At 36.3% G+C, this 25,024-nt stretch overlaps 2 protein-coding genes across 3 annotated transcripts in view; one reads left to right on the top strand and one right to left on the bottom strand.

The window, feature by feature from the left end:
* The window catches only part of CHODL (chondrolectin), a 28,205-nt gene extending 18,861 nt beyond the window's left edge, over positions 1-9,344 (top strand). Inside the window, exons 4-8 of one of the 2 annotated variants that reach the window (XM_049824908.1) lie at positions 2,025-2,072; positions 2,450-2,533; positions 4,568-4,670; positions 7,003-7,081; positions 8,773-8,842. In XM_049824908.1, the coding sequence (XP_049680865.1) occupies positions 2,025-2,072; positions 2,450-2,533; positions 4,568-4,670; positions 7,003-7,081; positions 8,773-8,775 (317 nt within the window). In that variant the 3' untranslated portion in view covers positions 8,776-8,842. Of the gene's footprint in view, positions 1-2,024; positions 2,073-2,449; positions 2,534-4,567; positions 4,671-7,002; positions 7,082-8,772 lie in introns of both variants that reach the window. The other variant, XM_049824907.1, reaches the window with a different exon arrangement.
* Positions 9,345-13,595: 4,251 nt separating this feature from the next.
* TMPRSS15 (transmembrane serine protease 15) overlaps positions 13,596-25,024 on the bottom strand; it is a 58,461-nt gene continuing 47,032 nt past the window's right edge. Inside the window, 7 exon segments of the mRNA XM_049824243.1 lie at positions 13,596-13,766; positions 15,482-15,621; positions 16,535-16,630; positions 16,878-17,059; positions 19,005-19,179; positions 19,633-19,682; positions 23,191-23,286. Of these exon segments, the coding sequence (XP_049680200.1) occupies positions 13,596-13,766; positions 15,482-15,621; positions 16,535-16,630; positions 16,878-17,059; positions 19,005-19,179; positions 19,633-19,682; positions 23,191-23,286 (910 nt within the window).

Consider the following 25,024-nt stretch of genomic DNA (forward strand, 5'->3'; position numbering starts at 1 on the left):
CTCAGTTTCAAGTATATTTCATAACTTTAAAACAAAAAAAAAATTTAAGTGAAATAATTATTCTGTAATAGTGAACTACTTACCATTCTAGTTGAGATGTGATAAAGAATTGTTTTCTCCCTATTGCTTTCACCATCTGAAAAAATGCTGGGTATTTTGGATTGGCAGAAAACAAAGTGATAACGGTAACAATGAAAATGAATTCATATTTCTTTCACTATGTAGAAATAGATTACTGGTGTATAATGAGGCATATAATAAGGCAAACAATATATAAGTAGATTATTATTAGGACTGACGGTGTCATGAAGCTAAATACAGTGCTACTGAATTGTATCTATTTATTTTTCAAGCTGTTGGAATTGTGCTCTTTAGCAAAAGAGACTATTCTTCAGAAATAAGTTTTTCTATCACATGGAGAAGAGGAGTAGATACATAAATGTATATAAATAGGTATATGACACTTCTTTCACTGCCTGAAGAAAGTACCACAGTGTTTGTAAGAAAATTATATTTGCTATATAAAATCTAGTGAGACTTACAAATGTCCTTCCTCCCCCACCCCAAATCACTGTAATAGCTTCAACTTCAGCCATTTGCAATACAAAATGCATCCATTTTACCAGAAGTATTAAAGTACCACATGCATATTGAATTTTACTTTATCTGAGTATATTGTTTTTCACAACTTTCCTGTCTGAGTATATGGTATATGATACCAGTCACAGACCAGAACACATAGGTTTGTAGGTGACCACGATGAAGTTGTATCTAATTGTACCAGTGGCAAGTTCAGGGCAGTGACCTTGTTAAGCGGTCTTACTCAAGCAGCAGCTATGTTTCTGGTAGTCACTTCCATTTTTCTAAGCCCTTTTTACAGTACCTCCCTTGACAGTATTTACTGTTGCAGTGTTCCGTCTGGCTTTAGATCATATTGATCATTCAGTGATCTTAAATTTAATTATAGGTTGGTAATTGCAACCACATTTAGTTCCTGTCCAGCTCCTGTAGGTTTGATTATGCAATCAGATGAAAAACTCATCTCCTCTTCTGCTGTCTAGAGCCAGCAGCTCAGTTCTTGTGGCATTTTGATTTCTTTGTATATAGCCAAATGTAGCCAGTTTTTACTGGAGTAGATGAAATAATTGCCTTTGTTCTAGTAGGCTTCATTGCTTTTTTGATTTCTTTCAACATTTTGTGTGTATCAGGACACTCAGAACTGCAGGCTCACAGCGTTATTATGTTAATATAATCTTACAATAAAGGAATGGTATTCAACTAATCATGCATATTCCACTCCTATGCCCAATATGAGGTAATTAATTCTGTAATCTTTGTAAACTTTTAGTTGTAACAATAGCAGATGCTTGCAAGTTTACTTCTGGAAATAGAGCTCAAAAGCTCAAAGCCATGAATTGGTTCTCCAGTTTCTGATGCATTGCAATATGACACTATCATTCCTCTTTTAGTGATTTCACTTGCTTATGTGATGTATCACTGCCCATGATTTGTATTTTGGGGCTGCCTGATGCAAAACCAAACTACATGAAGCTGACATCTAAAGTCATAAACTTGTGCTGCTTTGTTGTGCTTCATAGACGATATTCTGTAAGCATTAATTTAAAAATGTGAATAAGATTTAAGTATTAATCAAGAACACTTCTTTTCTTATATTGTTTTAGGATCATCTGCACAAATGAAACTTTGAATATGTTAGGAGTTTTATTCAGCACAAGAAATTAAGGGATTCAGTGATTTAGCCAGTAACATAGCAGAGGCAACCAAGAATTGGAACTAGAACTACAGCCCTTTTCTAGGGAGCAAAAAAAGTATGAACTAGAAGTGATTTGACACTAGTTTGCAGAGACACTAGTCTTTGGTAATAAGATTAAATGCTGAATAATTAAGCAATTATTGTTTTGGAGAATGTTTCTGTGATACTGCATGCAAAATAATGAAAACATCTGTTTTATTACACACATTTTTCATTCTTCAACAATCAATTTCAAATATTGATTTAACAGATAATGTCTTAGAAAAAGAATTAGGAGACAGAGCAGAGCCAGATTACGGTAAGAAATTTTGAAACATTAAATTGAGTTGCAATGGTAAATACATAATTATAAGGATAGCTTACAAGAACCTTCAAAATTACTCAAGTTTAACAGGCGTAGTTTAGAATTGGAACATAACAAAAATCAATCCATTAGAGAGCAATAGCTACAAATATATGGCTATTGTTCAGAATAGCAGTGCTCATAATTCTTGTTCCAGATGTAATCCAAATTTTGCAATAAAATCCTGTTTGTTTTTATATCCAGCAGTTTAATCAATCCTGAAAATGTTCATCTTTCCAATATAAATTAAGATGTAATTACTATTAATTTAACAACATAACAGCCATATTTTATACTCACTGTTTTCCTAAAATGTCTGATATCCTTTTCAGATACTTTTCCAACAGTGCCAGCAGGAAAACCTTATGACACAAGCAAACCAGAAGATCAGTATCATGTTATTGCTACTGAAACAGGTAATGTGTTCATATGAATTTAGTGTTCTGGTAAAAAATATTAACAGTGTACTCAGTTAAACTAATCTTTTACAATTTCCATCCTTGTCAATGGGAGGAAGCAGTCTATTTCCCCAGGATGTACCCTGAAAGCATATACTTTTGAATAACATTTCAAGAGTTTTAGTCAGTCTACTTTGTACCTGCAGAAACAAATTATTTCCATGTCTACCCAAACTTTTATCCAAATCTACAGTTTAGCATTCCTTGAAATCTGCACTGTTGCCTCTGGCCCTGGTGAGTCTCTGTAAGCACTGTGCCATAGCTCCCTGTCGTGGCTTAACCCCAGCCAGCAACTAAGCACCACGCAGCTGGTCACTCCCTCCTCCTCCACCCAGTGGGATGGGGAAGAAAATTGGGAAAAGTAAAGCTTGTGGGTTGGGATAAGAACGGTTTAATAGAACAGAAAAGAAGAAACTAATAATGATAATGATAACACCAATAAAATGATAATAATAGTAATAAAAGGGTTGGAATGTACAAACGATGCGCAGTGCAATTGGTCACCACCTGCAGATTGACACCCAGATAGTCCCCGACTGGTGATCCCCCACCCCCACTTCCCAGTTCCTAGACTAGATGGGATGTCCCATGGTATGGAATACCCTGTTGGCCAGTTTGGGTCAGGTGCCCTGGCTGTGTCCTGTGCCAACTTTTTGTGCCCCTCCAGCTTTCTCGCTGGCTGGGCATGAGAAGCTGAAAAATCCTTGACTATGGTCTAAACACTACTGAGCAACAACTGAAAACATCAGTGTGTTATCAACATTATTCGCATGCTGAGCTCAAAACACAGCACTGTACCAGCTACTAGGAAGACAGTTAACTCTATCCCAGCTGAAACCAGGACACTCCCCCAAGTACCCCGTGATTTAAGTAACTCCACATGTAGGAAGAATTAAATGCTTTGCTGAAATTTCTAGCAGAGATAACACTTGATATTTTGAAAACAGGTACCTGCTGCCTAGGAGCTTGCTGTAATGCTCCTAGCTACTTCATGTAAGCAATTTGTCATGAATGGAGTCCTGAGGTTCATGAAGAGTTGTAGCATGGCCTTAATCCAAGGAATTGAACATCTCTAAGGAGCAACTCAGGATTTTAAGGATTACACCATGGGGTTATGGAAAGCTGGTGCTCCATTTCCATGCTGATTGGCTGGATTTGAGCCAGTTTCCTAACTGATGTTCCTGTTGTTTGTAAATCCAGAGGAATGGATATACTGATAAGCTGTATTTTGAAATCAGTAAAACTATTTATACAAACCATGCAAAGACTTTCCATCTAAAACTCACAGAAACCCAACCTGAACATTCGCATTTATTCCTGCTAGTGAAAATACGTTCAAAAGAGGACAAGGGGAAGAAAGTCTCCATGATTTGTACATTAAATGTATACTGTTATAAAAGATAGGCATATAGTTACCGAAAAACAGTCAGACCCTTCTGGAAGTTGTAGACCCCATCCTCTATTGTAGGCAGATAGAGTCCAAGCTTGTACCATTTCCCACTCCTTTTGTCCAGGGACCTGCAGGGGAGCACCTTTAGCACTCTCCCGATTAGTCAAGGAGAGTATACATTCGTCTAAGAGGAATGGGGAGACAAGAGCAGGGTTTGTTCCTGTTGTAGTCCTCCATGGGTGAGAAACCAACATGCAAGGGCAGCTGAGTAGACAGGTTGTATGGATTGTAAAAATAATAGGCTGTGAAATGTACTCTATTAAAATACTTGAATTTTCAGTTACAAAATTGGAAACCTTACATTGATGCATATAGAAAATGTCAGAATTTAAGTCCTTTAGATATGTTTTGCATATCACCAGAAAAGTACTATTTTATTCTTGATATTGCTGAGTTAACTTTTTGGAGCTCCTCCTATAGAAAGAATGGATAAATGTTCTTTTATGTAGATTAATGTATTTCTAATACTTTACTCCAGATTCTTACTCACATGGCTAAGAGTTTCGACATGGGAGATATTAATGAGAACTTTTGTCTTGTAGGTATAATTCCGAATCTAATTTATGTCGTAATACCCACTATACCACTACTGCTGCTGATACTGGTGGCTTTTGGGACTTGCTGTTTCCAGATGCTTCATAAAAGGTAAAATATACTAATGCAGAATGGTCTTATAATGCAGAATTCATATTTCCATTGCCAAGCTATTCATACTGAAAGACTTCTTACATCTGTCTCCAAATATGCAAATAAGCTTTTTTCATCTATTAAAATCTAAGTAGTTTACAGCTGTTACAGCTGAACATTCACCTTCAGGCTTTTCCACAACATGCTGAAAGAGTTCCAGGTCTTTCAAAATATATTGCCATTAGAACTTCATCTGTTTATGAAGAAGATATCTTTGACCATTTGATAGGCTAAGTTACTGTCAGAACTTTTTCTTTACCTCTTCCATCATGATTACCACCTATATAGCATCTGGGCTATGGGAAATAATAGTGGGGTCCTCACTGATACAGGGTGAACTCAAGGACTCACCTCACTTTCTGACCAAAAGTGCAATTTGTTCCAAGGATAAACCTAAGGGGCCGGCAGCTGTTTAATGCAGTTTCATTATGCATACCATATGAGCAACAGATGGACCACTGGAGCAGACAAATTAAAAACAAAAAGCAAAAACATGTTTTGAGCCACATGCCAGTGCAACTCCTTTGTACATCATGTATCTGCCAAATAAGATGCATAAAGTAAATAGATATGTGTACATAGGTGTAGCATCAAACAGATGTATTATTATGCAAATAGGAAACATTTCAGCCTATAAAATGGGATATGTTTTGATCCATGCTTTAAAATTCTTTGGACTTTTTATCTCCCTCAAAATATGATATAACAAGATATGACAGCATATACTACTTTTTTAACTAATCTTTCTGAAATTTTCAAGGATACTTTTCATGCTGCAGCTTTTTTTCAGGAAGTGTTCTCAAGTTAAGGTAACCCAGAATAAACAGATTCACAAGCTGTTATCCCTCTTGAAGAGCAGGAATACTAGTAAGGAATATGATATCATTGTTTTAGGAAATTAGAAAAAAAAAATCCTCCTTACTTGTAGTCTTTATTTTCTCTTTGTGTTTTTTTTATTTAGCATTTTCTGCTAATAGTTGAAATATCTTATTTCAAGTGAGAAAACACTCCAAATGTTAAGTCTGCTTATGTCTGTATGAGTGAGTGTATGGAGATCTTTGCAGCACTCCTTAGTAATATGTCTCATTGAAATAAATAATTATAAAGAAACAATATTACGAGCATCATAAACTAAATTGTGTCTTTATTTTATGCACTTTCCTATAAAGAAAAGGAAAATGTGTACTTTCCAATGTGTCTTATGGCAAGCAAGTTCATTCTTGTGAAAGGTATCCAAACCTCAGTGCTGGGGCTGTAGAAGGTTGGAAAACCAAAGCAAAGAGTAATACAGGAATCATATGTATAACAATGGCAATTATATAAGTAATCTAAATCTGGAACCCTTATTACGATGGACCTGGATTTCTTGGTAAGCATGACATATGTGTTCATACCTTTTCTGGCAGGTCTTTCTCTCTCCAGAAAAGGTTCAGCTCTTGAATACTCCTGGGAAAACAATGAGAGATTCATGGCCCACTGAAATCAATAGAAATAGCAGTATTGACTTCAGTGGGCTTTGATCAGGCCTTTGATGCTATAGCAGTTCATCCAGAAGTAATTCATCTGAACTTCCAAGATTTAAAAATTGCATGACACAGGTATTGGAAATTCAGCTTGGAAGACTGTGCTTTTTCTGTTAGCAGATTAGTTTGGTAGATTAAATGACACAAAAAATAAGGGAGAAAATGGATTTGAATCAAAACAGATGTTTTTCTGAGGATGTTCATTTTGGGTTGCACCAAAGCTTTTAATTAAAGAAAATAAAACAAATTTTCTTTAAAATTCATTTAAGTCAAGAGAGGATATTCTGGTATCACCAAAAAAAGAAGTATTTTCTTTTTTATCTGTTGAAACAGAACTCTGATTTTTAAAAAAACTTCCTCATCTATTTTCAGTATCCTCATGCCTTGCGAATCATTTTGGTTCATCACAAATAGGCAGTTCTTGGGCAAAAAGCAAATCAAAGAGGCAGCCACTTGAACTGATCAGCTGGACACTGTAGAGCTTTAGGAAAGGGGTTATGTCCTGCTGGGCACAGAGGGATCCCCAATTTCCCAAATGAACCTGACTTCTCATTCTTTTTTAGGCTTCCACAACATGGTGACCTTTCCTCTGAAAGCCACAATCCATGGCCAACCAGGACATGCCTAGCTTGAAAGGTCATGACTAATTTTGCCTGGCGTTGGGCTCTTAAAGGGTAGTAATAAGGCAAAGCAAAACATCTTCCCTGTAGCTAGTAGAAATGATCAGCTCATTCATGCTTAGATGCTCTCCCTTTCATTTCTTCCAGGGAAGCAAGGAGAAACTGCTTCAAAGACCCATCTCCATTATCATCTGAATGCCTTGCAGAAAGTTTAAATTCCAACCTGGTATATTTCTAAGTTTCTATGATTGCATTTGATGGTCAAAACAGCGATGTGCTCAAGCTATTTATTGCATCTTCTTTACCTTTCTTACTAAAACCTATTTCCTGAACCAGATGTATAGCTGTCGAAAATCAGCGTCAGTTTGCTGAAGATAAGCTTATTTTATACAGCTAAAATTCTGATCCAAAGTATTTAGAAATTGTTCCTGCTGTGTGGCAAGGACTCATTCGAAGCATTTCATTATCAATTTACAAAATATGCCTGATTTTGCTGTATTAATCTGGAAGGAAGTAGTGAATCAGTTTCTTAAGGAAAGAAGTGCTGAAGCTACTTGATTCATTGCAATTGCTTTGTTTATAGCATTGTGGCCTGATCTAAATCCGCTGAAACAATGGGAGTCTTTTCAATTACTCCAGTGGGCTCAGGTACATAATGCATTACTTTGTAGGACTTCAGAGGTAAGTCTGGAGGGACTAAAAACTACATACCATCCAGCTCCCTCAAAGTACATTTTAAATCAACTCAGACTCGCTTACATTTATACGCCAGGAAAGGAGTGAAACTGAACGTATAGGACTGTTGGGATCTTGCCTCTCAGGTTTCCAACTTAGTTACAGAATGATGTAGGGCTACTTCTCCTCCTCTGGTTTTTACTTAATTGGAAAAAATGATCAGTGTGAAATATTCTTGCCAGAGACTAAAACATTTTGATTGAAATGCAGCTGCAGTGGCTCATTAAGTGCTGCTTCTTTTCTGCAGACTGCAGCGCACTGTCATCTGCCATCGAAGTGAGGGAAAGTGGTGTGTTGTGGCGGTCATAGCAGAGGCACTAGCCACGTGGAAAGACTGGCATCAACTTACAGGGTACCTCAGGGCTCCCTGCAAAGACTAGAGTGAACATTTTTGCAGTGTTGCAGAGCAAGTAATTTTGGAACCAGTTTTATCTTTTCTATTAAAAAAAAAACCCCAAACACAAAAACTACTGTTGAGAGTTTTGAATGAAAACTAGGCCTAAGGAAGCTTTCTACCAGTCATTCATTGCTAGGGGTCCAATTCATGTGCCATTACTTCATCAGAAGTCAGGTCAAGCCCTGAAGGGAAGAGGCTTTCTAGCGTTCCACTACACACTGGCACCTGTTAGTATACCGCAGTCACGGGGGTGTAGCTCCAGGATGCGTGTGGGCAGGGTTTGCAGTTGCCTCCTTGGGGTGGGTGGGCTGCACCCTGAGCATGTTGGACGTGTGCTGGGGGGACGTGTGTGCTCCTGTCCCCCATACGTCCCCCCCCCCAGAGGTGGGAAATACCCAGCCTCCCACCACCCTGGTCAAACAGTATCTGCACCCATCTGTGAGAGGACAACTGTACGAGTAGGTGTGGTTGAATGAGCACTGGAAAAAACCCCCTACCAAACCCCCCAAAACCAATGCGCCACATCAGCTCTGTTCCTGGGAGGAGTGCTGCTAAGCATGGTGGTCTGGTAACTTCGGTAACAGTTGCTTACCTCGACCCACTGCTGTGGTGCTGCGCTTGGTGCAGTATGGGCATGACTCTTCTGTGGATGGGGAACCCGTGCTATGAAAGTAACAAAGGTGGCCTTCAAATAGGGGAGGAAATACCCAGGTCTGATCACAAAACTGAATCAGGACTGCAAAGGCACACGTGCACTGAAAATAGTTTATATTTTTATTTTTCAGTAAAGGAAGAACAAAAACCAGTCCAAACCAGTCCACACTATGGATTTCAAAGACGCCTAGGAAGGACAGTAGCATGGAGGTATAATGATTTACTGACTGAAAACAAAGCAAAAATAACATTTTGCAGTCAGGCTGTATTGTAATGTCGTCAAAGAACATTAGCTTGGAATGGCTTGAAAATACAAAGGATCTACAAGAATGAACTGTAAGCTCCCCCTTGAGGCAAATGTTCATATCATTTTTATATAATGTTTGATTATTAATTCAGTAACAAAATATGCCATGCTAAATAAAGGGTATGTGTTTATTTTGCTAAGAGATGTAAGTTAGCTAGTTGTGAGCAATGAAATGAACAGAGCATTTGAAGTTTTTATGGGGAAGTATCTACAATGTATATCAGTTTTAAGACTGTTTGTAGTTAAACAAACCCTCTTTGTTTCCTTTAGTCTCTCGTGCATTGTAACCTAGTTGATGTACTGTAAATGGAACTGACAATTTTACAGTGTAACAATTATTTATCTTTGCATAAATGTTTTATACAAATATTTGTTTAGTAGTTATTTGCACACTTAACACTTTTTGATCTTCAGGCACACAAATTATTTTATTAAATATTAACATGGTTGCTGGCAGAGATAACAACCATGTTGTGACATCGATCTGATGTGATGAAATTCAAGGGTTCATAAAAGTAATTTGATGTCGTATAATGAATCCAGTTTTCCAGGGAATGACCATAACTTGTTGACATATTGGTCCAAGGTCAACATAAATAACTTGGCAAGTGATTCTTCATTAATGACGTGTCCTTTGAAGGCAGCCATTAGTTGTTATTTAATATTTTTTAATTCTTCTAAGGAAAAAAAAATATATTATCACAATGGGCAAGAGTTTAAAACTATTTGTTCCAGTAATCTATGTAAAAAAGACATTAAAGATCATTTAAATATAGCTAATAGTAACAAACTATTGTATTGGAATAATGTAATGTTGGATGAAGGAGAAGACAAATGGCTTTTCCTGGAAGTGGCACTAACTGATCCCAACATTACTTAGACTATTAGCTAGAAAAGCATTAATTATGTTAATTGATAGACAGATTTAGACATAACCCTGATGCATTTAAAGTCATCTTTTAGGGTTGTTAACATCATTAATATCCATTCCCTTTGGTTCCTTAAGAGCTTTCTGTGCCATAAGAATGGTTTTACCAGTCATTAGGAGCAGATCTTGGGGTGGTAGCAATAGCACTCTGGCTGATTGGTGGCGACAGTGGTGCCGTAGCAGAAAGTTAAGCAGTTTTCTGCAGTTGCAGCAAGAGTTCAAGAACACAGGTTCAAGCTAGTTGGCTTTACATTAACACAGATTCAAAACTACCACTGGGTGGAAGTTGGGGAGGGGGAGAGGCAGACAGAAGCAAAACTGTATTATTCTAGGTTGCCTACACTGTGCTAGCTGATGTTGACCACAGCTTTGCGTTCAGAGACAAATGTGTATCAATTTTTCTGAGTAAAGAAAAAATATTTTCCAAGTTCAATACCACTAATACTAATTGTGCAATGCTATTGCTGAATCACTTTTGGGAGCATCTTAAAGCTGATGTTACACCATGTTTTTACTTCCTCTTTGAAGAGGCCTCCTTCTGTAGTTCAGGTTAAGTATTGCTATTCCTACTTAAAATATTCTTTAGTTTTTCCAGTCAGTCACAACTTCTTTCTTTGCTCAATCCCTTACTTCAATTTCCTTTGTAGTGATTGTAAATAGAGGGGAAATACTATGATCCTGCATGATCACCAAGACCAGAATTTTTTTCTCCTGACTTAAGTATTGTTTAACTGAGGGCAAGAGATTCCTCTTTCTTGGGAACAGTTGCGGTAAAAATAATTTAGTTCTTTTTTTTTTTTTTTATGGTCTTGAAGGATTAACTCCCTTAAAGGACATATAAAGGTGTTGTGATCAATATTATGATTAAGGCAGCAGAAGTGATTTCCATGCAGCAGATAGGAGAATGCAAATACCTTTAGATGTATTTCTTATGGGGTGAAGGTGATTGCTGGGCAGTTATCAGCATGGACCAGTTTAAAATTCTGTGTGAAGGAAGAATGGAAAATGGCATACAAAGCTTTTATTATAATGCACTCAGATTCTATATGTAAATAAGAAATATTGGTTATTGGGATAAAATATTTCCAGATCATATCACCTGCTTAGGGAAAGGAAATGTATCCTTCCGTGTATTTCCTTTGCTTAGGATGTTGTTCCTAGATACTAGGTATAATCTAAAGAAACTTAAGAATCCTATGTAGAAGACTGCAAATAGCACACAGATCAAACTTATAGTCTTATGGCTCCCACCTTTAAGCTGGTGATTCTTTTCCATGCAAAACATATAAATCCTATACATACACAAATTCTTTCATCTTTATTTCCCTTATTTCTACACATAAAAGGGAGATAGAATTAAGGGTGAAAGGAGGAAAGATGTGTGTTGCACACTTGCAGAGAGAATACCTAGAAATTAGCCTTTATGCTGATATTTCCTTTGGATTTTGTTGGGGCTGAGAGAATCCAGAAGAACAACAAGAGGTATTTATGTGACATGGTCCATTAGTGGCAACAGAATTGCTATTTTTTAAAAAAAAAAAGAAAAAGGAAACAAAAAAACCTGACAAACCCCACCAACCCTCTCTGTCCTTCATATTCACATTAACATCTACAGAATGGAGAAAGGAAAATGATTTCCCATGTCAAGTGACATATTTCATCAACTACAGCCACTTTGAATAAGCTTGTTGGCTTTTATGTACAGCTATGGGGTCCCCTCGTGGTGACCACATTCCCTTCTTCTCACTGCCTCTCTAAATCTCTTTTAAAGGCCAGCAGTAGGTAAGGCAAAGAACTGAAGGATGAACAGTGAACCTTAGCTAGTCTTCAGATGGATAGCATGGCTTCAGTTTGGTATTTCAAAAACATTATACTCCCACCACTCCTATTTTCCCCAGGGAATATAACTTTTATTTTTTTTTTCCATAGTGATATTGGCCTTTTGCAAGCAGGAAGCATCTAAGAGAGAAAGCTGTTGTTTCTTCCTTTATTCTTTTAACCTTTTTTGGGTGCAAGCAAGAGTAAGTCATCATCAAGCTTCCACCCTCTTTTTCAAAGCATCTTGGAACTGTGACTCAGTTGAAAATAAACCATGCTGCCTATGTGTTTTAACATAGTAATGACTGGTTTCTCCACAGGTTAATGTGCAGGCAACTGAAATAATGGATACTGAATGAAGGCTAGAATGTGGTCGACTAAGGTTATGTCAGTTTTAACTAGACAAATTAATTAAAATGTTTATTTTTAATTATACTAGTCTATATTACATGTATGTTTCTATACCAGAGTTTATACTAGGAAATTTTTTAGCCTGATGGGATGGTTTATTAATGTATGCCTCACAATACATATATACTTTGCAGTTTGCGAAGGAAAAAATATACATAAATAAAAGTTTATTACTGTATTTCTGGGAAGCATATTTTTTATAGTGACCAGATCTGCTTTGAGTTAGGTCTTATATTTCATTAACAGACTGAAACACAATTTACAATAGTGATGTAAGGTAAAGAATGCAGAAATCATGTCACATTTTAATTATGCATTTTGTATTTTCATGTAGTACTTGGGAATTAAAAATATATTAAATTCCTACACTAGGCTGAAAATAGAAATAAAGGATATGCATCATATTACACTAACATTAAGACACAATTTAAGGCATTTCAACAAGTAGATAATTATATTTTAATAGAAGCCTATTTAGAAAAGAGCTCAAGAAGATAACCCCCCCCTCTTTTTCTTCATATTCTTTCCTCTTTAGAATGCTGTAATGGGCTATTGTGATAGGTTTTTATACAAAGTGCAGAATCAGTATTAGAAGTCACCAGTACAGAAAAAGCATGTCATATATCAAGGCAACCCTATTACTTTTTATTCACCAGGAATAGCTGATATGCATTATTGTCAGAACTTTTTAAAAAGCATTACTTTTTATGAGAGGAAATTGCAGTATTGTGAGTCTGTGCTTGGGTGTACACAAGCAAATATCTATAATTGCTTGAATAATTGCCAGAACACCTGCCTAAAAAGAAAACTGGAAAGCTATATTCAGTCTTTATTTAACTTTATTAATTCCAAACGAATTACACAAGAGAGAAATTTTGCCTTACATTCAGTTTATTCATTAGAAAGCAGCATGATGTACGATCAGCCTTTATGCACAATCCATAAACCTCATTCCAGAGCTTTTTGTAGTAGACAAGATAGAAAAACTCCAATGAGCCTAGTTTAAACAGATAACATATAGCTTTATTTTGACATGTGGTGAGATTACTGAGAAGAGTTGACTATGCATTGAAATGAAAATGCACACTGAAAAATAGTGTAAAAACATAAAAACAGGTAATGTTTGGCCTGAAATTAATAATTTGGACCATTTTTCAATAAAGCATTTGTAGTGTGCCACTTTTTTTTTTCTGCCTATGCTTTGAAAAGCCCTCCACTATGCATTTAACACACTGGTGTTCAAAGAAACTGTTTCCCCATGGTCTTATATGAAAGAAAAAGTAAAATGATAAAACTATTTATTAAAAAAACCCACAGCATCTGTTTTGAAATATTGCTCTCTATTGGTAATGGAGTTCTCAATTATTAATATTTTTCTCCCCCAAATTTAAATATTTGTTTAGTTTCTGTAACTGTGAGATTGAAATGCCAGTCTGTTTTACATCATTATACAATGGCTTACTTTCAGTCTTTAAATTCTATTTCTATCATTAAAAAATATCAAGCTAATAGATAAATTTTTTGATCCAGTCCACAAACATGGTGACTCGAACATACACTCCTGGTCGCTTGGGAAGTGCACACTCATAGCCAAAGGATGTTACTCCAACCAAAAACCACTTGTTACCATCTTCAGATGTCAGAGGGCCACCTGAATCTCCCTGCAATATGAAATTCAAAAGTTAAAAGCAAACAGTGTCAACTCTGCAACAGCCTGTTTATGATGTTTTGTTCATGTTGATCCTTAATCATAGACATTGTATCCCTATATGTCTTGGGTACCACAAGTGGGATCAATGTGAATTCTTCCATGTGGAAAAATTCTTGACATAATCCATTTCCTTTTTTTCTTTCCTTTTTTTTTTTTTTTTTTTTTTTTTTTTTTTTTTTTTTTTTAAAAGTCATGATCTTAAGCTCTGTTTAATAGAAGACTGGGTTTCAAATTGTTTCTTTTGCTTATTACTTTTACGTTTAGCCCTTCATCTTTCACAAAGCCTGTGTAAATGCATACGATTATTTTTTAGTTGAATATATTCAGCCAAAATGCAGTTCTATTTTTGTTACCCCAGAGTTTCTGCAATTTCAAATTTAGAGAAAAAGATGGCAAGATTGCCAGAAGAGGAGGTGTCCTTTTCTCACACCTCCTTCTCAATATGTTAGCAGATGTAGCATTGCAATAGGGTGTGGGAGATGAAATTTGATTCATCCCACAACCTGAGTGAGGGATGAGTCAGCCATGAGTGTCTTGTTTTGATGAGGAAGAAAACAATGACTGTTTTTCTTTGTCCATTGAGTTAGTCTAAGCAGTATTATTTTTGTCTTCTCATGGCCCTGTGAATGAAGCTTTATGGGAGAGTTCTGCAAGGACTCAGCTATTAAAATACTTCTGCACATAACTCCAGGGCACCCGCAAACATTTAAAGGCTGTGACAGCAGCCTAAAGGCTGAAGCACTATAAGGACTCACTTGTTTGGCTTTGGCTTATGGTTGAATGGTCACTGATCACAACGCTGGTCACTTGCGCTCTGTATCAGCCTATGGTGCTACACGTCTTTTTTTCAGTATGAGGTTCAGAAGGCAAAAAAGGAAAGAGGGAAGCCACAGAGGATGAAGAAATGGCAAGTGAAATTAGGCTTGCATACACTTCTCCTTCTAGACTAGACTAGCCAAAGTCACTGCACCTGATGAAGGCATAGGTTGTTGAGGGCAAGGCAGGAGAATTATGTGAGAATGCTCCTCAGCGGACTTGAGGAGAACCAGGCAGTCTCCATGCCATAAAGTACATATTGCTGGAAGAAAAATTATGTGACAGCCAACTCTGACTACATCCTCAAAGAGAAGCAGCGTGTTATAAGCAGAGCTGGAACAGATAAAAACTAGATCCCCAGGAAGCAGCATATGAGATAATGCAGAAAGGCAACCTCTCGCAAATACTGTAACATCCACTTACAAAAGGTCTCCACAGTCTACAGATTCTGGGGAAAAGCATTGTTGCTCTCCCTTTCCCTGCATAAAGCATTTCTGAGACTTCAATCTATTTGGTATTTATTTCTCTGTACTCTGCTTTTCCCTAAGCATGTCCCTCTTTTCTTCATGGAATTACTCAGTAGTAATTACTCAAAGCTTAGTGCAGAAAATTTCCAGTCCTCGTATTTATCTCCCTTCATGGTTATTTATGTCAAGATGATCCGAAATAGATTTTAATCTTTTCAACTTGTACCCTGATAAAGTATTAAATGGGCAAAATACTGAGCGTAGAAATTACATTCACAGACAGTGATTTTCCTGGTTTTAATGATTGGAGGATCAGGGAGTATTTTATTCAGTAATCAGCTGTGGTGTATGCTAGCAGTGGAAATGAGTGGCTTGTATTTACCTGACAGGAATCTACTCCTCCTATGTCATATCCCGCACAGATCATATTCTCAGTAATACTATATTCTGGCATCCATTGTTGGCATTTTTCATTCGAAATGAGAGGGACTTCTGCTTCTTGCAATATATATGAAGTGGGACCTGATGGAAATACAAAGTACATTTACCTGCTGTAATAAATATGTACATCCTGCTCAGAACACTGATGGTTTTGTTCCTGTTCCAGCATGCTGGGCACGCTACCAAGCAGCAGGAATCCCTGCCTCACTGCTGTACTATTCAGGCTTATACCACTGTAACACAGTCACTGATTAAACGGTGCTCATTAACTGAATCCTGTCTTTCATTTGTGTAATGGGACTGAATTTGTTTATAATTAAATCAAGATTACTAAAATCAATGACTATGAACTCACTTTGGGAGATCTAAGGGATAATTAAGAGCTTAGGAGCTTGGATTGTCTGGTGTTTCCTCACTATTCGTTGTGTAACTTTGATTATTTCAAATTTTTATAAACATTTCCTATACTAATTCCTACCCAAAATTTTAAATGTAATTTTATTCTGAAAATGTAGAAGCAAATGTGTACAAGCAACTGTGGAAGTGAAATGACATGTTTGTTATTTCACAGAGATATCTGGAGCATATGATATACAAACAGAACATACATTTCACACTACAGTCAGTATGCTTGACTTCTGAGGAAAATCATCTGCACCCTGTCAGGAAGACTAATCTTCCTCCTCCCCCACCCAATATATGGAAGTAAAATGTACATATTTCATGTTGATAAATATGACATCATAACTTCTAAGGGGATGCAATAAGGTTTTTTTCATAATTTAATGATCTTAGATATGTATATTTTTTCTAATAAATATGTTCTAACTCTATTAGTTTGCTTTAGAAGAGGAACAGTGGAGGGGGATAGTTCCAAAATTTTCATATGGAGTACCTCTCTAAACTATTTGACCATAGTAACCCCTGTGGAATCAGGAGCAAGCTTTCCCTTATAGCTTCATGCCTGTTACAATTTTCCAAGCAGATAACCCACCTTTGTTCATAATACTACCCCAGCCAGCAATGGAGCAGTTAATTCCTGGTAAAAACTGTTGATTCTTTTCTGGTAAGCAGATAGGTTGTATGTAATCTGTGAATAAGAAACAAGCAATCAATTTCAACCTCTCCCCTGTATTCAGGTTTTTATGAAGTCACATAAGAAAATGTTCATTAATTCAAACCCACTTTTTGGGCAAGTTATCCAGGAAGTACTGAACTGACTACAGAATGATTAGCCCATAAAAAGTGTACAGCCACCCCGTCACCCTCATATGCTCAGCACAGTTAGAGTTTTGCATAATCGAGCAAATCTGCTTTATGGGAAAATAACAACTCACCTGTATATTGCACTTTGTATTGAAGGTGCATGAGAGCAATATCACTATCTTTTGTACGCTTCATGTAATGAGGATTTATAACTATTTGATCGATGTTTTGAACTACTGTTGAAGGCTGTGTCATATCTGATTGGTCATACAAGCCAAGAACTGCTTTCCATTGAGACGGTTTTAATTGCCTCCTAGAAGTTGCAAGGAATATTCACAATTATGAATGATTAATGAATGTTTTGAAAAATATGTTAGGTAAATGCTAATCTTTAACCTCATAGTAATTCATAGCATTTGCACATTTTGTCAAACAGAATGTAGCGGATGTGCTTACAATTTTGTGATAGTAATACTATCTTAAATACCCACACTATAGAAATATGTGCTTGATTTTTTATGTTAAGCTGATAATGCATTATTTATAAAGAATTAATCAGATAGTAGTGCAGAGGAAGAAATATAAATTAACTAAATTACTATGGCTTTTTAAACACTGTGAATAATACTGCTGACTGCCCACCAGGCAATTAATATCAATCCCAGCTAGAAAATTATTACGGATTATCTAAAGAATAATAGGTCTAAAATGTTGGTGGAAATGCTGCAGCTCATAGACTGCATTTTTTAGATTTAGATTACTTTTTTAATCTAAATTGAAAAAGATATGCTAAGACAAAATATGACTTCATCTGCATTTTTTGCTGAGCTATGCATGCTGGTTTGAGGCTGTATTTAAGTTAAAGAATTTAATAATCTGCTATTTTTTAATTAACCAGTTCATAGTTTCAAAAATATGTTTTCAGCCTGATTGTTGGACTGAATTGGTTTCTGCTGTTCTTTTGGTCTGGCATCAAGAGGTTATCTTGTTCTAAACTAGGAGCGTTTAAGTTAAATATTCAGAATTAAGGTGTGAAACTGCAAGCTCTCACTGAGGAAAATTCCAGCAAAGTCAAGATGATAAAATGAGATTTAAGTGAAAAAAGAAAGGTGATTTAAATGGAAAGGAAGTACCAAGACAGGTGTGGATTTATTTTGTGAAAAATAAAAGGGCTTGATCCTTCTCATTTCAGTGTCGTCATGTGGAATATAGCTCCTGTCATGAAATGAGGCAGCGTTAATGTATTGGCATAGTATCCACTGCCTTACTACTTAGCTATTTATAATGAAAGCTCTACTGTAATTTTGAATATTAGTGTTTCTTTTTTTGCCATTCCTGTTTCTAGATGTCTTCTACAGCGCTTGTTTTTATTACAGATGTTATGGAAGCAAAACCTGGAAAATATTTAAATATGTATCACTTCTTTGAATGGTACAAATTACACCATCTACAGGATATCCAATATTGCCTAATCAATGCACATAAATCAAGATTCATTCCACCGATGCACAGTAAAACTTGATCAATCTATGACAATATACAGGAGGAACAGGCAACACTGAGTTTATCTTTATGGATAAAAGATATGTATGATGTCATCCTTTATACCACTGGCAGAGATTCAACTAATTAATGGAGGTCCACATTAATTACAGGTTAAGTGCAAATGCTCAGTATTAATTCCATAAATTTAAAGTGCAATTCTTCATTGTTCAGAAAATGCTGCTTGGTTTCCATGATTCTCTGCTTTAAAGTAAGTACTGAGGGTTTACCAGAAGGTAATGGAGCCTTTAGCTGAGCCCACACGTGATTCAAAACACAGTAGTTAAACTGTGAGCTAGTTGTTAAATTTTTATATCAGTGTCACAAATTATTCGTAATCTGATGCCTCCTTAGTGAACCTGCACATAAAATAAGGGTTTCATCATCATTAAAATAAAAAAGAAAAGGCATGGCATGAATGTCATATGGCTATCTCAGCTAGTTGGAAAGATGCCCCGGAGTCATTGGAGAGAAAGGGGCACTTGTGAATTTGTATTAATTTCATTCTAAAGTAAACATCTAGAAACCCTCTAAAAAGTGCCACTCCCCAGTGATTTCAGTACGATCCCTTGAAAGTGTGTTTTGCTCTATACAGGATTGATTGATGGTTCAGGTCATACTTCAACCCAGCTTTACTGACAACTATCCACCATTTGGATACTTGCATGTTGTGGGACTATCAGAATGTGTTAGCTTGTGAGTGCAGTGAACGTTACCCATATACACAGTGTGCTGCTGTCACCAGCCATTCATCACTGACAAGGGAAGCTCCACAAACAGGTTTGTAATTAAAATGGAGTGAAACTATCCAAGGCCAAGCCTCCCTCCTGGCATCACTTCCACCTACAATCCTTATTCCATTGTTCTGAGTTACCAGGTGTTTTCCACAAGCTAAATTAAAAAAAAAAAAAAAAAAAAAAAAAAGATTAAAAAATAAAGATTTGTAGATTTTTAGGGGGATATAGCATGTTTTATTAGACTAGCTAATATTCTTGGAAAACTTTGTAGAATCTGAACTGCTATTCAAAAATACTATTACTGTGGAAAACACTTTGGCATTTTATAGGTGAAATTAAGATGAAACTTTATAACTTGGATTTAGATGTGTTATTTCCTCAGACCTTCTGGATTTTTTATATAAGTGTTTTCAGTACAGACCCATCTCTAGTGTGTACTTCACTCTGAAAACAAGTGAAGACTGTAAATTTTCCCGTGTTTATGTCATTACAAATATGGCTTTTATAGTCCATTCCCTAACCTTTCAATTCAAACTATAAACATTAGGCTTTATTGACTGAACAATTTGATTTCTGTGTGAAATATTCCCAAAGTATGTGTACTTACGTTTAATGTTACATTGCAGATGAACCACCAGGTTGTTCAAACAGTGTTCTCTAGAATGAAAGTGCAATTAAATCACACTTATCTGCACACCAGGTAACGCTAAATGACTGCCAAATATACATACATACATAACAGACACACACGCATATATTTATAAGTGTATGTAAGTATATATATATACTTAAAGTACATTAGTGTATCAGTATTAAACTGTTAACTATAATATTTTATCCTACATGATTTAATTATATTTTAATTATAAAGGTACAAAATTATATTATATATAATATTAAATGTACATATTCCTCTTCAATGGACACTTAATTGGTGTATATTACAGAAATAAGAGTAGACTCCCCTTGTGGTTTAGGGAAATGAGTCATCTGTCTGTGACAGATTCTCAATAAAATTGTAACTGCATATGGTATTTTTTCTACCTTTTGAGATGTTTTCAATACCTTACCACTAGAGATCAGTGTGGCCAAAGAATTTAAGAGGTTAGTTTGATAGCACTGTATCTTTTAACTAAGATTATAATGCACTGTAAAATATATAGCTGCATATACAGTGTTAGAAATTATTTAGCACAGATACAAAGCCAGAGTCTGAAGAGCACAAGACCACAGACCAAAACTACTCAAGCATTTCTGATATCCAGAGGTTTTAAGATTATCTTCATAGCTTGTAATGAATCTGAACACTTGGGGCAGGTATGTGCTAGCAATTTAAATCTGATACACACAGAAATATATCAGAGAAAAAAAAGTGTGCCAATGGCTAGTTTACAGTATGCATTTCCACATCATTTTTAAACAGAAAAAGTGAAGCATACTTTAGACATGGCATGGTATCATGCATTCTTCACTATGTTTGCTCTAAAATGTGAAATCTATTGTGAGGGAAATGCATGGCGTGACCCAGCATTTTCACAATGGCACAGTGGCGCAAGAAGGTCAGGCAGGAACTGTAACCACCCCCCCATCTCCCCAGTTAAATCCTCCCTACAGGGGGGGTAAGAATGAGATATGCCTCCAGCTCTGAACAGTCCCACAAGGCCATTTTCCACTTCAAGACAGGTGCATAATTTTAAAGTTGTAATATAAAAAGCGAAACCCAAATTCTGTAATTTGTATGCAAATCTGTATTGACTTCATAAAGTTGTCCCTTGGTAGAGACAAACATCGAGGAGGACGACCAGAAATGCATAAACCCACAGGAAACCAATGCCATCTCCTGCCTAAACTTCCGAGCAACTGAATACTCTTGACCAGGCTCCCTCCATAGGCTTTAAAAGGGTGGTCAGTGGTATTGTATTTAGCTCCTTCAGCCAATCCTATGCTTTCTCTTAGCTAGATGCATAAGCCAACCAAAATAACATCCAGCATGTAAGATTTGTCCCTATTTTGTTTTACACTGAAGCAAGGAGTTGCATGTAATGAGGGTCTTTGTCCCGCCACAAGTACTTACTGATACTGTAGTAGAAATTACTTCATGGGCCTCTGCTTTTTCTTCTTCTTGAAGCTAGCTCCCAGTATGAAAACCACTTCCTTGCCTGCACTTCAATTCACCAGTCCTCAGCTACCTCTTGGTCAGCACAGGAGAGTTCAAAAGCCAACAGAGGCATAGCATGTCCTGAATACCTATCCTAAGTGCCTCTCTGAGTGTAATCTATGAAGCAGCATGCTAGGCAGAAATCTGGAGTAAGTGGGACGTCTGTGAGTATGATCTTCACTTAGGACTGGCAAAAGCAATTATGCCTGTGGAATCTGCTCACATGTATCTTCAAGGCAGGATTTTGCCCTGTTACAAAGCTATCCTGCCAAGAAATACACTTCCTAAGGGCATCAGAGAACAGTTTTGCTATATGTACTACCACAGCTTTGAATTCCTATTATATGTGCCCTCCTTTGCTTCAATGGTGGTTATGCTTGAATAAAGACCAAAGAGAATGTGAGAAATACATTTTATAATTTGATTACCAGTTAATGAATTTGGTTTTTTAATCATCAAATCTGTGTGATCTTTCTGTCATTCATTATATGTACAAAAAAAGTGTGCATAGCTGTAATGGTGTCACCCTGTAAAATGATTCAGCTGATAGGCTGACGAGATGAAACATGGTAGCAGATACCTATTTCTACAACAGAATTACAACTAAGATGAATGAACTTATTCCATTTCCTCCTGCATTAATCACTTTTTAGTGTTTAATAGATATTAACAGAAGACATCTTTAAATCACTACTGCTCTTTAAGATCTCTTGTGTCAATGCTGATTTAGACAACCACTCAAGAAAAAAAGAAAACTAGTTTGCAATGATATTCCATTAGTTTAAGATACTTTCACCACCAGTGAGAACGATAAATGTTTGGGAGTTAACAGAGTATAATTAGAACATAAAATGTATGTTTTTAATTTTTTTTTTAAATTTTTTTTTACTGTAGATAAAATACAGCATAGAAAATTAAGAATTCTCTCCTTCTTTGTTACTATGTGGTATGTTTATAAAGGAAACCTGAAAGAACATGGACTCTTGCCATCCTCAACATGGTTTCAGCATTTTAGCAATAAGACAGTAATTTTCTGCCTCAGCACTTTTGGTAGGATTCCAGAAAAATGTGTACAATAAGCCCTCTTATAAGCAGAAAGACAGTAATTGAAGTAATTGTATACATTTTTTTATTTTATTTTATGATGGCAAGCCTTTCTCCTTTGGGAGGTGTACTGTAAATCCCAGAATTCCCTGAGTATATAACCCTGTGCTAACGTTACATTTTCATTTAATCTACAAGAAATCTGCCAGTTTGTAGGACCCTTCAGAATCACTTCAGCTGTTACTTGGACTGAGAAATATTAGAATATAATTGAATTTATTCCTAGGATCATCTCATCTAACGATTCACTTCTAAATGTGGAGACAAATCCAGAAGTCATTTTTGAGTGGGACTAATTTGTCTAAATATAGATGCCTGTCTGTGGATTGCTTACCTTAGCAATCCACACTTAGTCCTAAATCTGTATCAATAAAATAAATGGATTATAGAGTGTGACTCATCATATTTCAAGAGGTGCCTTGATGGATCACAATTTGGAGTGCTTATTTTTCTCCATTGATTACAGAGAGAACCTAGTGTGATAACTACTATATAAACATGGGTGAATGCCAGTCCATTTTAATTCTTCTACTATATTATATATTCATAATTCAGAGATTTCTAGATAAGAATTGTTTTGTAAAAATAGCAGTATTTATTTTTTCCACAGTAAATGTATAAAGATGTCACTTAAGATTGTACTGAATGTTAGCTAAAAATGTAGCAAGCATCTCTCTCCTTTTAAATTTACAATAGATGGACAAAAATGGAAGGAGGAAGAGTGAGTTGCCCAATGTTACACAGAATTCATCAGCAGACAGAGAATAAAACCTAGATATGTTTATAGTCCAGAACTCATACAGAATCATGTTACCTCAGATAAACTTGAGCTAGAAATTAGTGTAAATCCCCACCATACTTTAAGTTATCCTTTGTCTGAGGAAGAAACCTCACTCTACCCACCTTTTTGTAAATATTAGGCTGTAGTTAGCTGCTTTGGTGATGTTGGCAAATGGGCCATCTCCAGTGAATAATACAGTTGAGGACATATTTGCATCCCTGGAAGGAAAAGATACACATGCATATTTTTAGATATTAATCCTGTTCCACCAGTGGAGGAATGCTTGGGAAATGATTATGCTGGTGGAATAAACCACAACATTTTTTTTCCTGAAATAATGACTATTTATCAGGAGATTTTCGAGGCTTGAAACTCACATGGATTAAAATGCGACTCACCTACTTTCACTCTTGCATCTTATTCTAAGATTTCTGATGCTACAATAATATTGAAATACATAAATTAATTATTTTAGTAGCACTAAATTATCAATTTCTGCTTTTCTGTGCCACAGTGAAGGGTTTGCAGTACAAATTCTTAAACATACAGAGCTAAAACTTAGTATGCAAAATGGAACAGTAATAGATGAACCTTAGAATACCACAGGTTTGCTTTTGTTGGAGGGGGTAATTATATTTGTACTACACTTCTGTGTCTAGAGAAGAAATGAAACTATATTTTATATCATAAAGAATCTAATGGAATAAATGCTACCTTTCTTCGAATTTAAGTTTCACCTTGTATATCTGTTGAAATCAAAATAACTCTGGAATAAGTTAAGGGTGTCATGTTTGCTATTCAACAGAATAGTTCCTCTGAAGTAGGGTGTAATCCTTGACTAACTTTTTTTGTAAAAATGGCCTTTTGAACACCAAAAATTCTGTGTACTATTGGTGAGAGAAATGTTTTTGATGTTTACAACCCATATCCAGATTTACTTTATAGCCCATTCTGCATCATATACTCTGTAATACTGCATATGACCAGCTTGGAACATACTCACAAGTAACATATTTGCTTTCTCTTGAGGAAGCATGGAGAAAAAGATAGCTGTGGTCAGACTACATAATTTTTTCTGAGGTGACAGCCTACTCCCATCTGACCCTTTAGCCATACATATCTCAGGAGCAAGAAGAGAACCATTTGTTCAGGTTTAATACACAAGGAGCACCTCTATATCAAGGAAGTAGCATCTCTTCTCTTCAAGTGCAGTAAATCTCATTCTCCTGGGAAGTATGAGGTGTAGAATCTGCCTGTCAATCTGCTGTGTACGGAGAGTAAGACAAGGCATAGGAGAAAGGAGAGGTTCAATAGCCCTGCTGTGCCACTAGGAGAGCTGTATGACCCACCCTACTGAAAAAGTCATTACTGAAGCATTTCTTAACCTCAAAATGACAAAGCCCACTTAATTCTGTCTCTAGATGTATAGATATATGTAGAGTGTTTGTACACTCTAGCCTAGTGTACAGACTTTTTCAACATTAAACACTAATATACTAATATGTACTTCAGAGATTACTCCAGAACCCTGACCTGACCTTTTAGACAATCTGGGAGAGTAGTAAAGTGCCAACCCAGCTAGGTAGAGTCAAATTCTACGATGAGGAACTTCGCTGAGACTGGTCTAATCATTGAGCTATGATAAGTGCAAATGCGTGAAAAAGGCACTAAGTTATTTCTTGAGAAAGTTAGTAAGCAGGAGCTCTTACCAATGTGTCCTGGTTTCAGCTGGGACAGAGTTAACTGTCTTCCTAGTAGCTGGTACAGTGCTATGTTTTTGAGTTAGGTATGAGAAGAATGTTGATAACACACTGATGTTTTCAGTTGTTGCTAAATAATGTTTAGTCTAAAGTCAAGGATTTTTCAGCTTCTCATGGCCAGCCAGAGAGAAAGCTGAGGGGCACAAGAAGCTGGGAGGGGACACAGCTAGGGCAGCTGATCCAAAGTGGCCAACAG

Source organism: Accipiter gentilis, chromosome 21, assembly GCF_929443795.1.
Source record: "Accipiter gentilis chromosome 21, bAccGen1.1, whole genome shotgun sequence".
NCBI classification, from domain to species: domain Eukaryota; kingdom Metazoa; phylum Chordata; class Aves; order Accipitriformes; family Accipitridae; genus Astur; species Astur gentilis.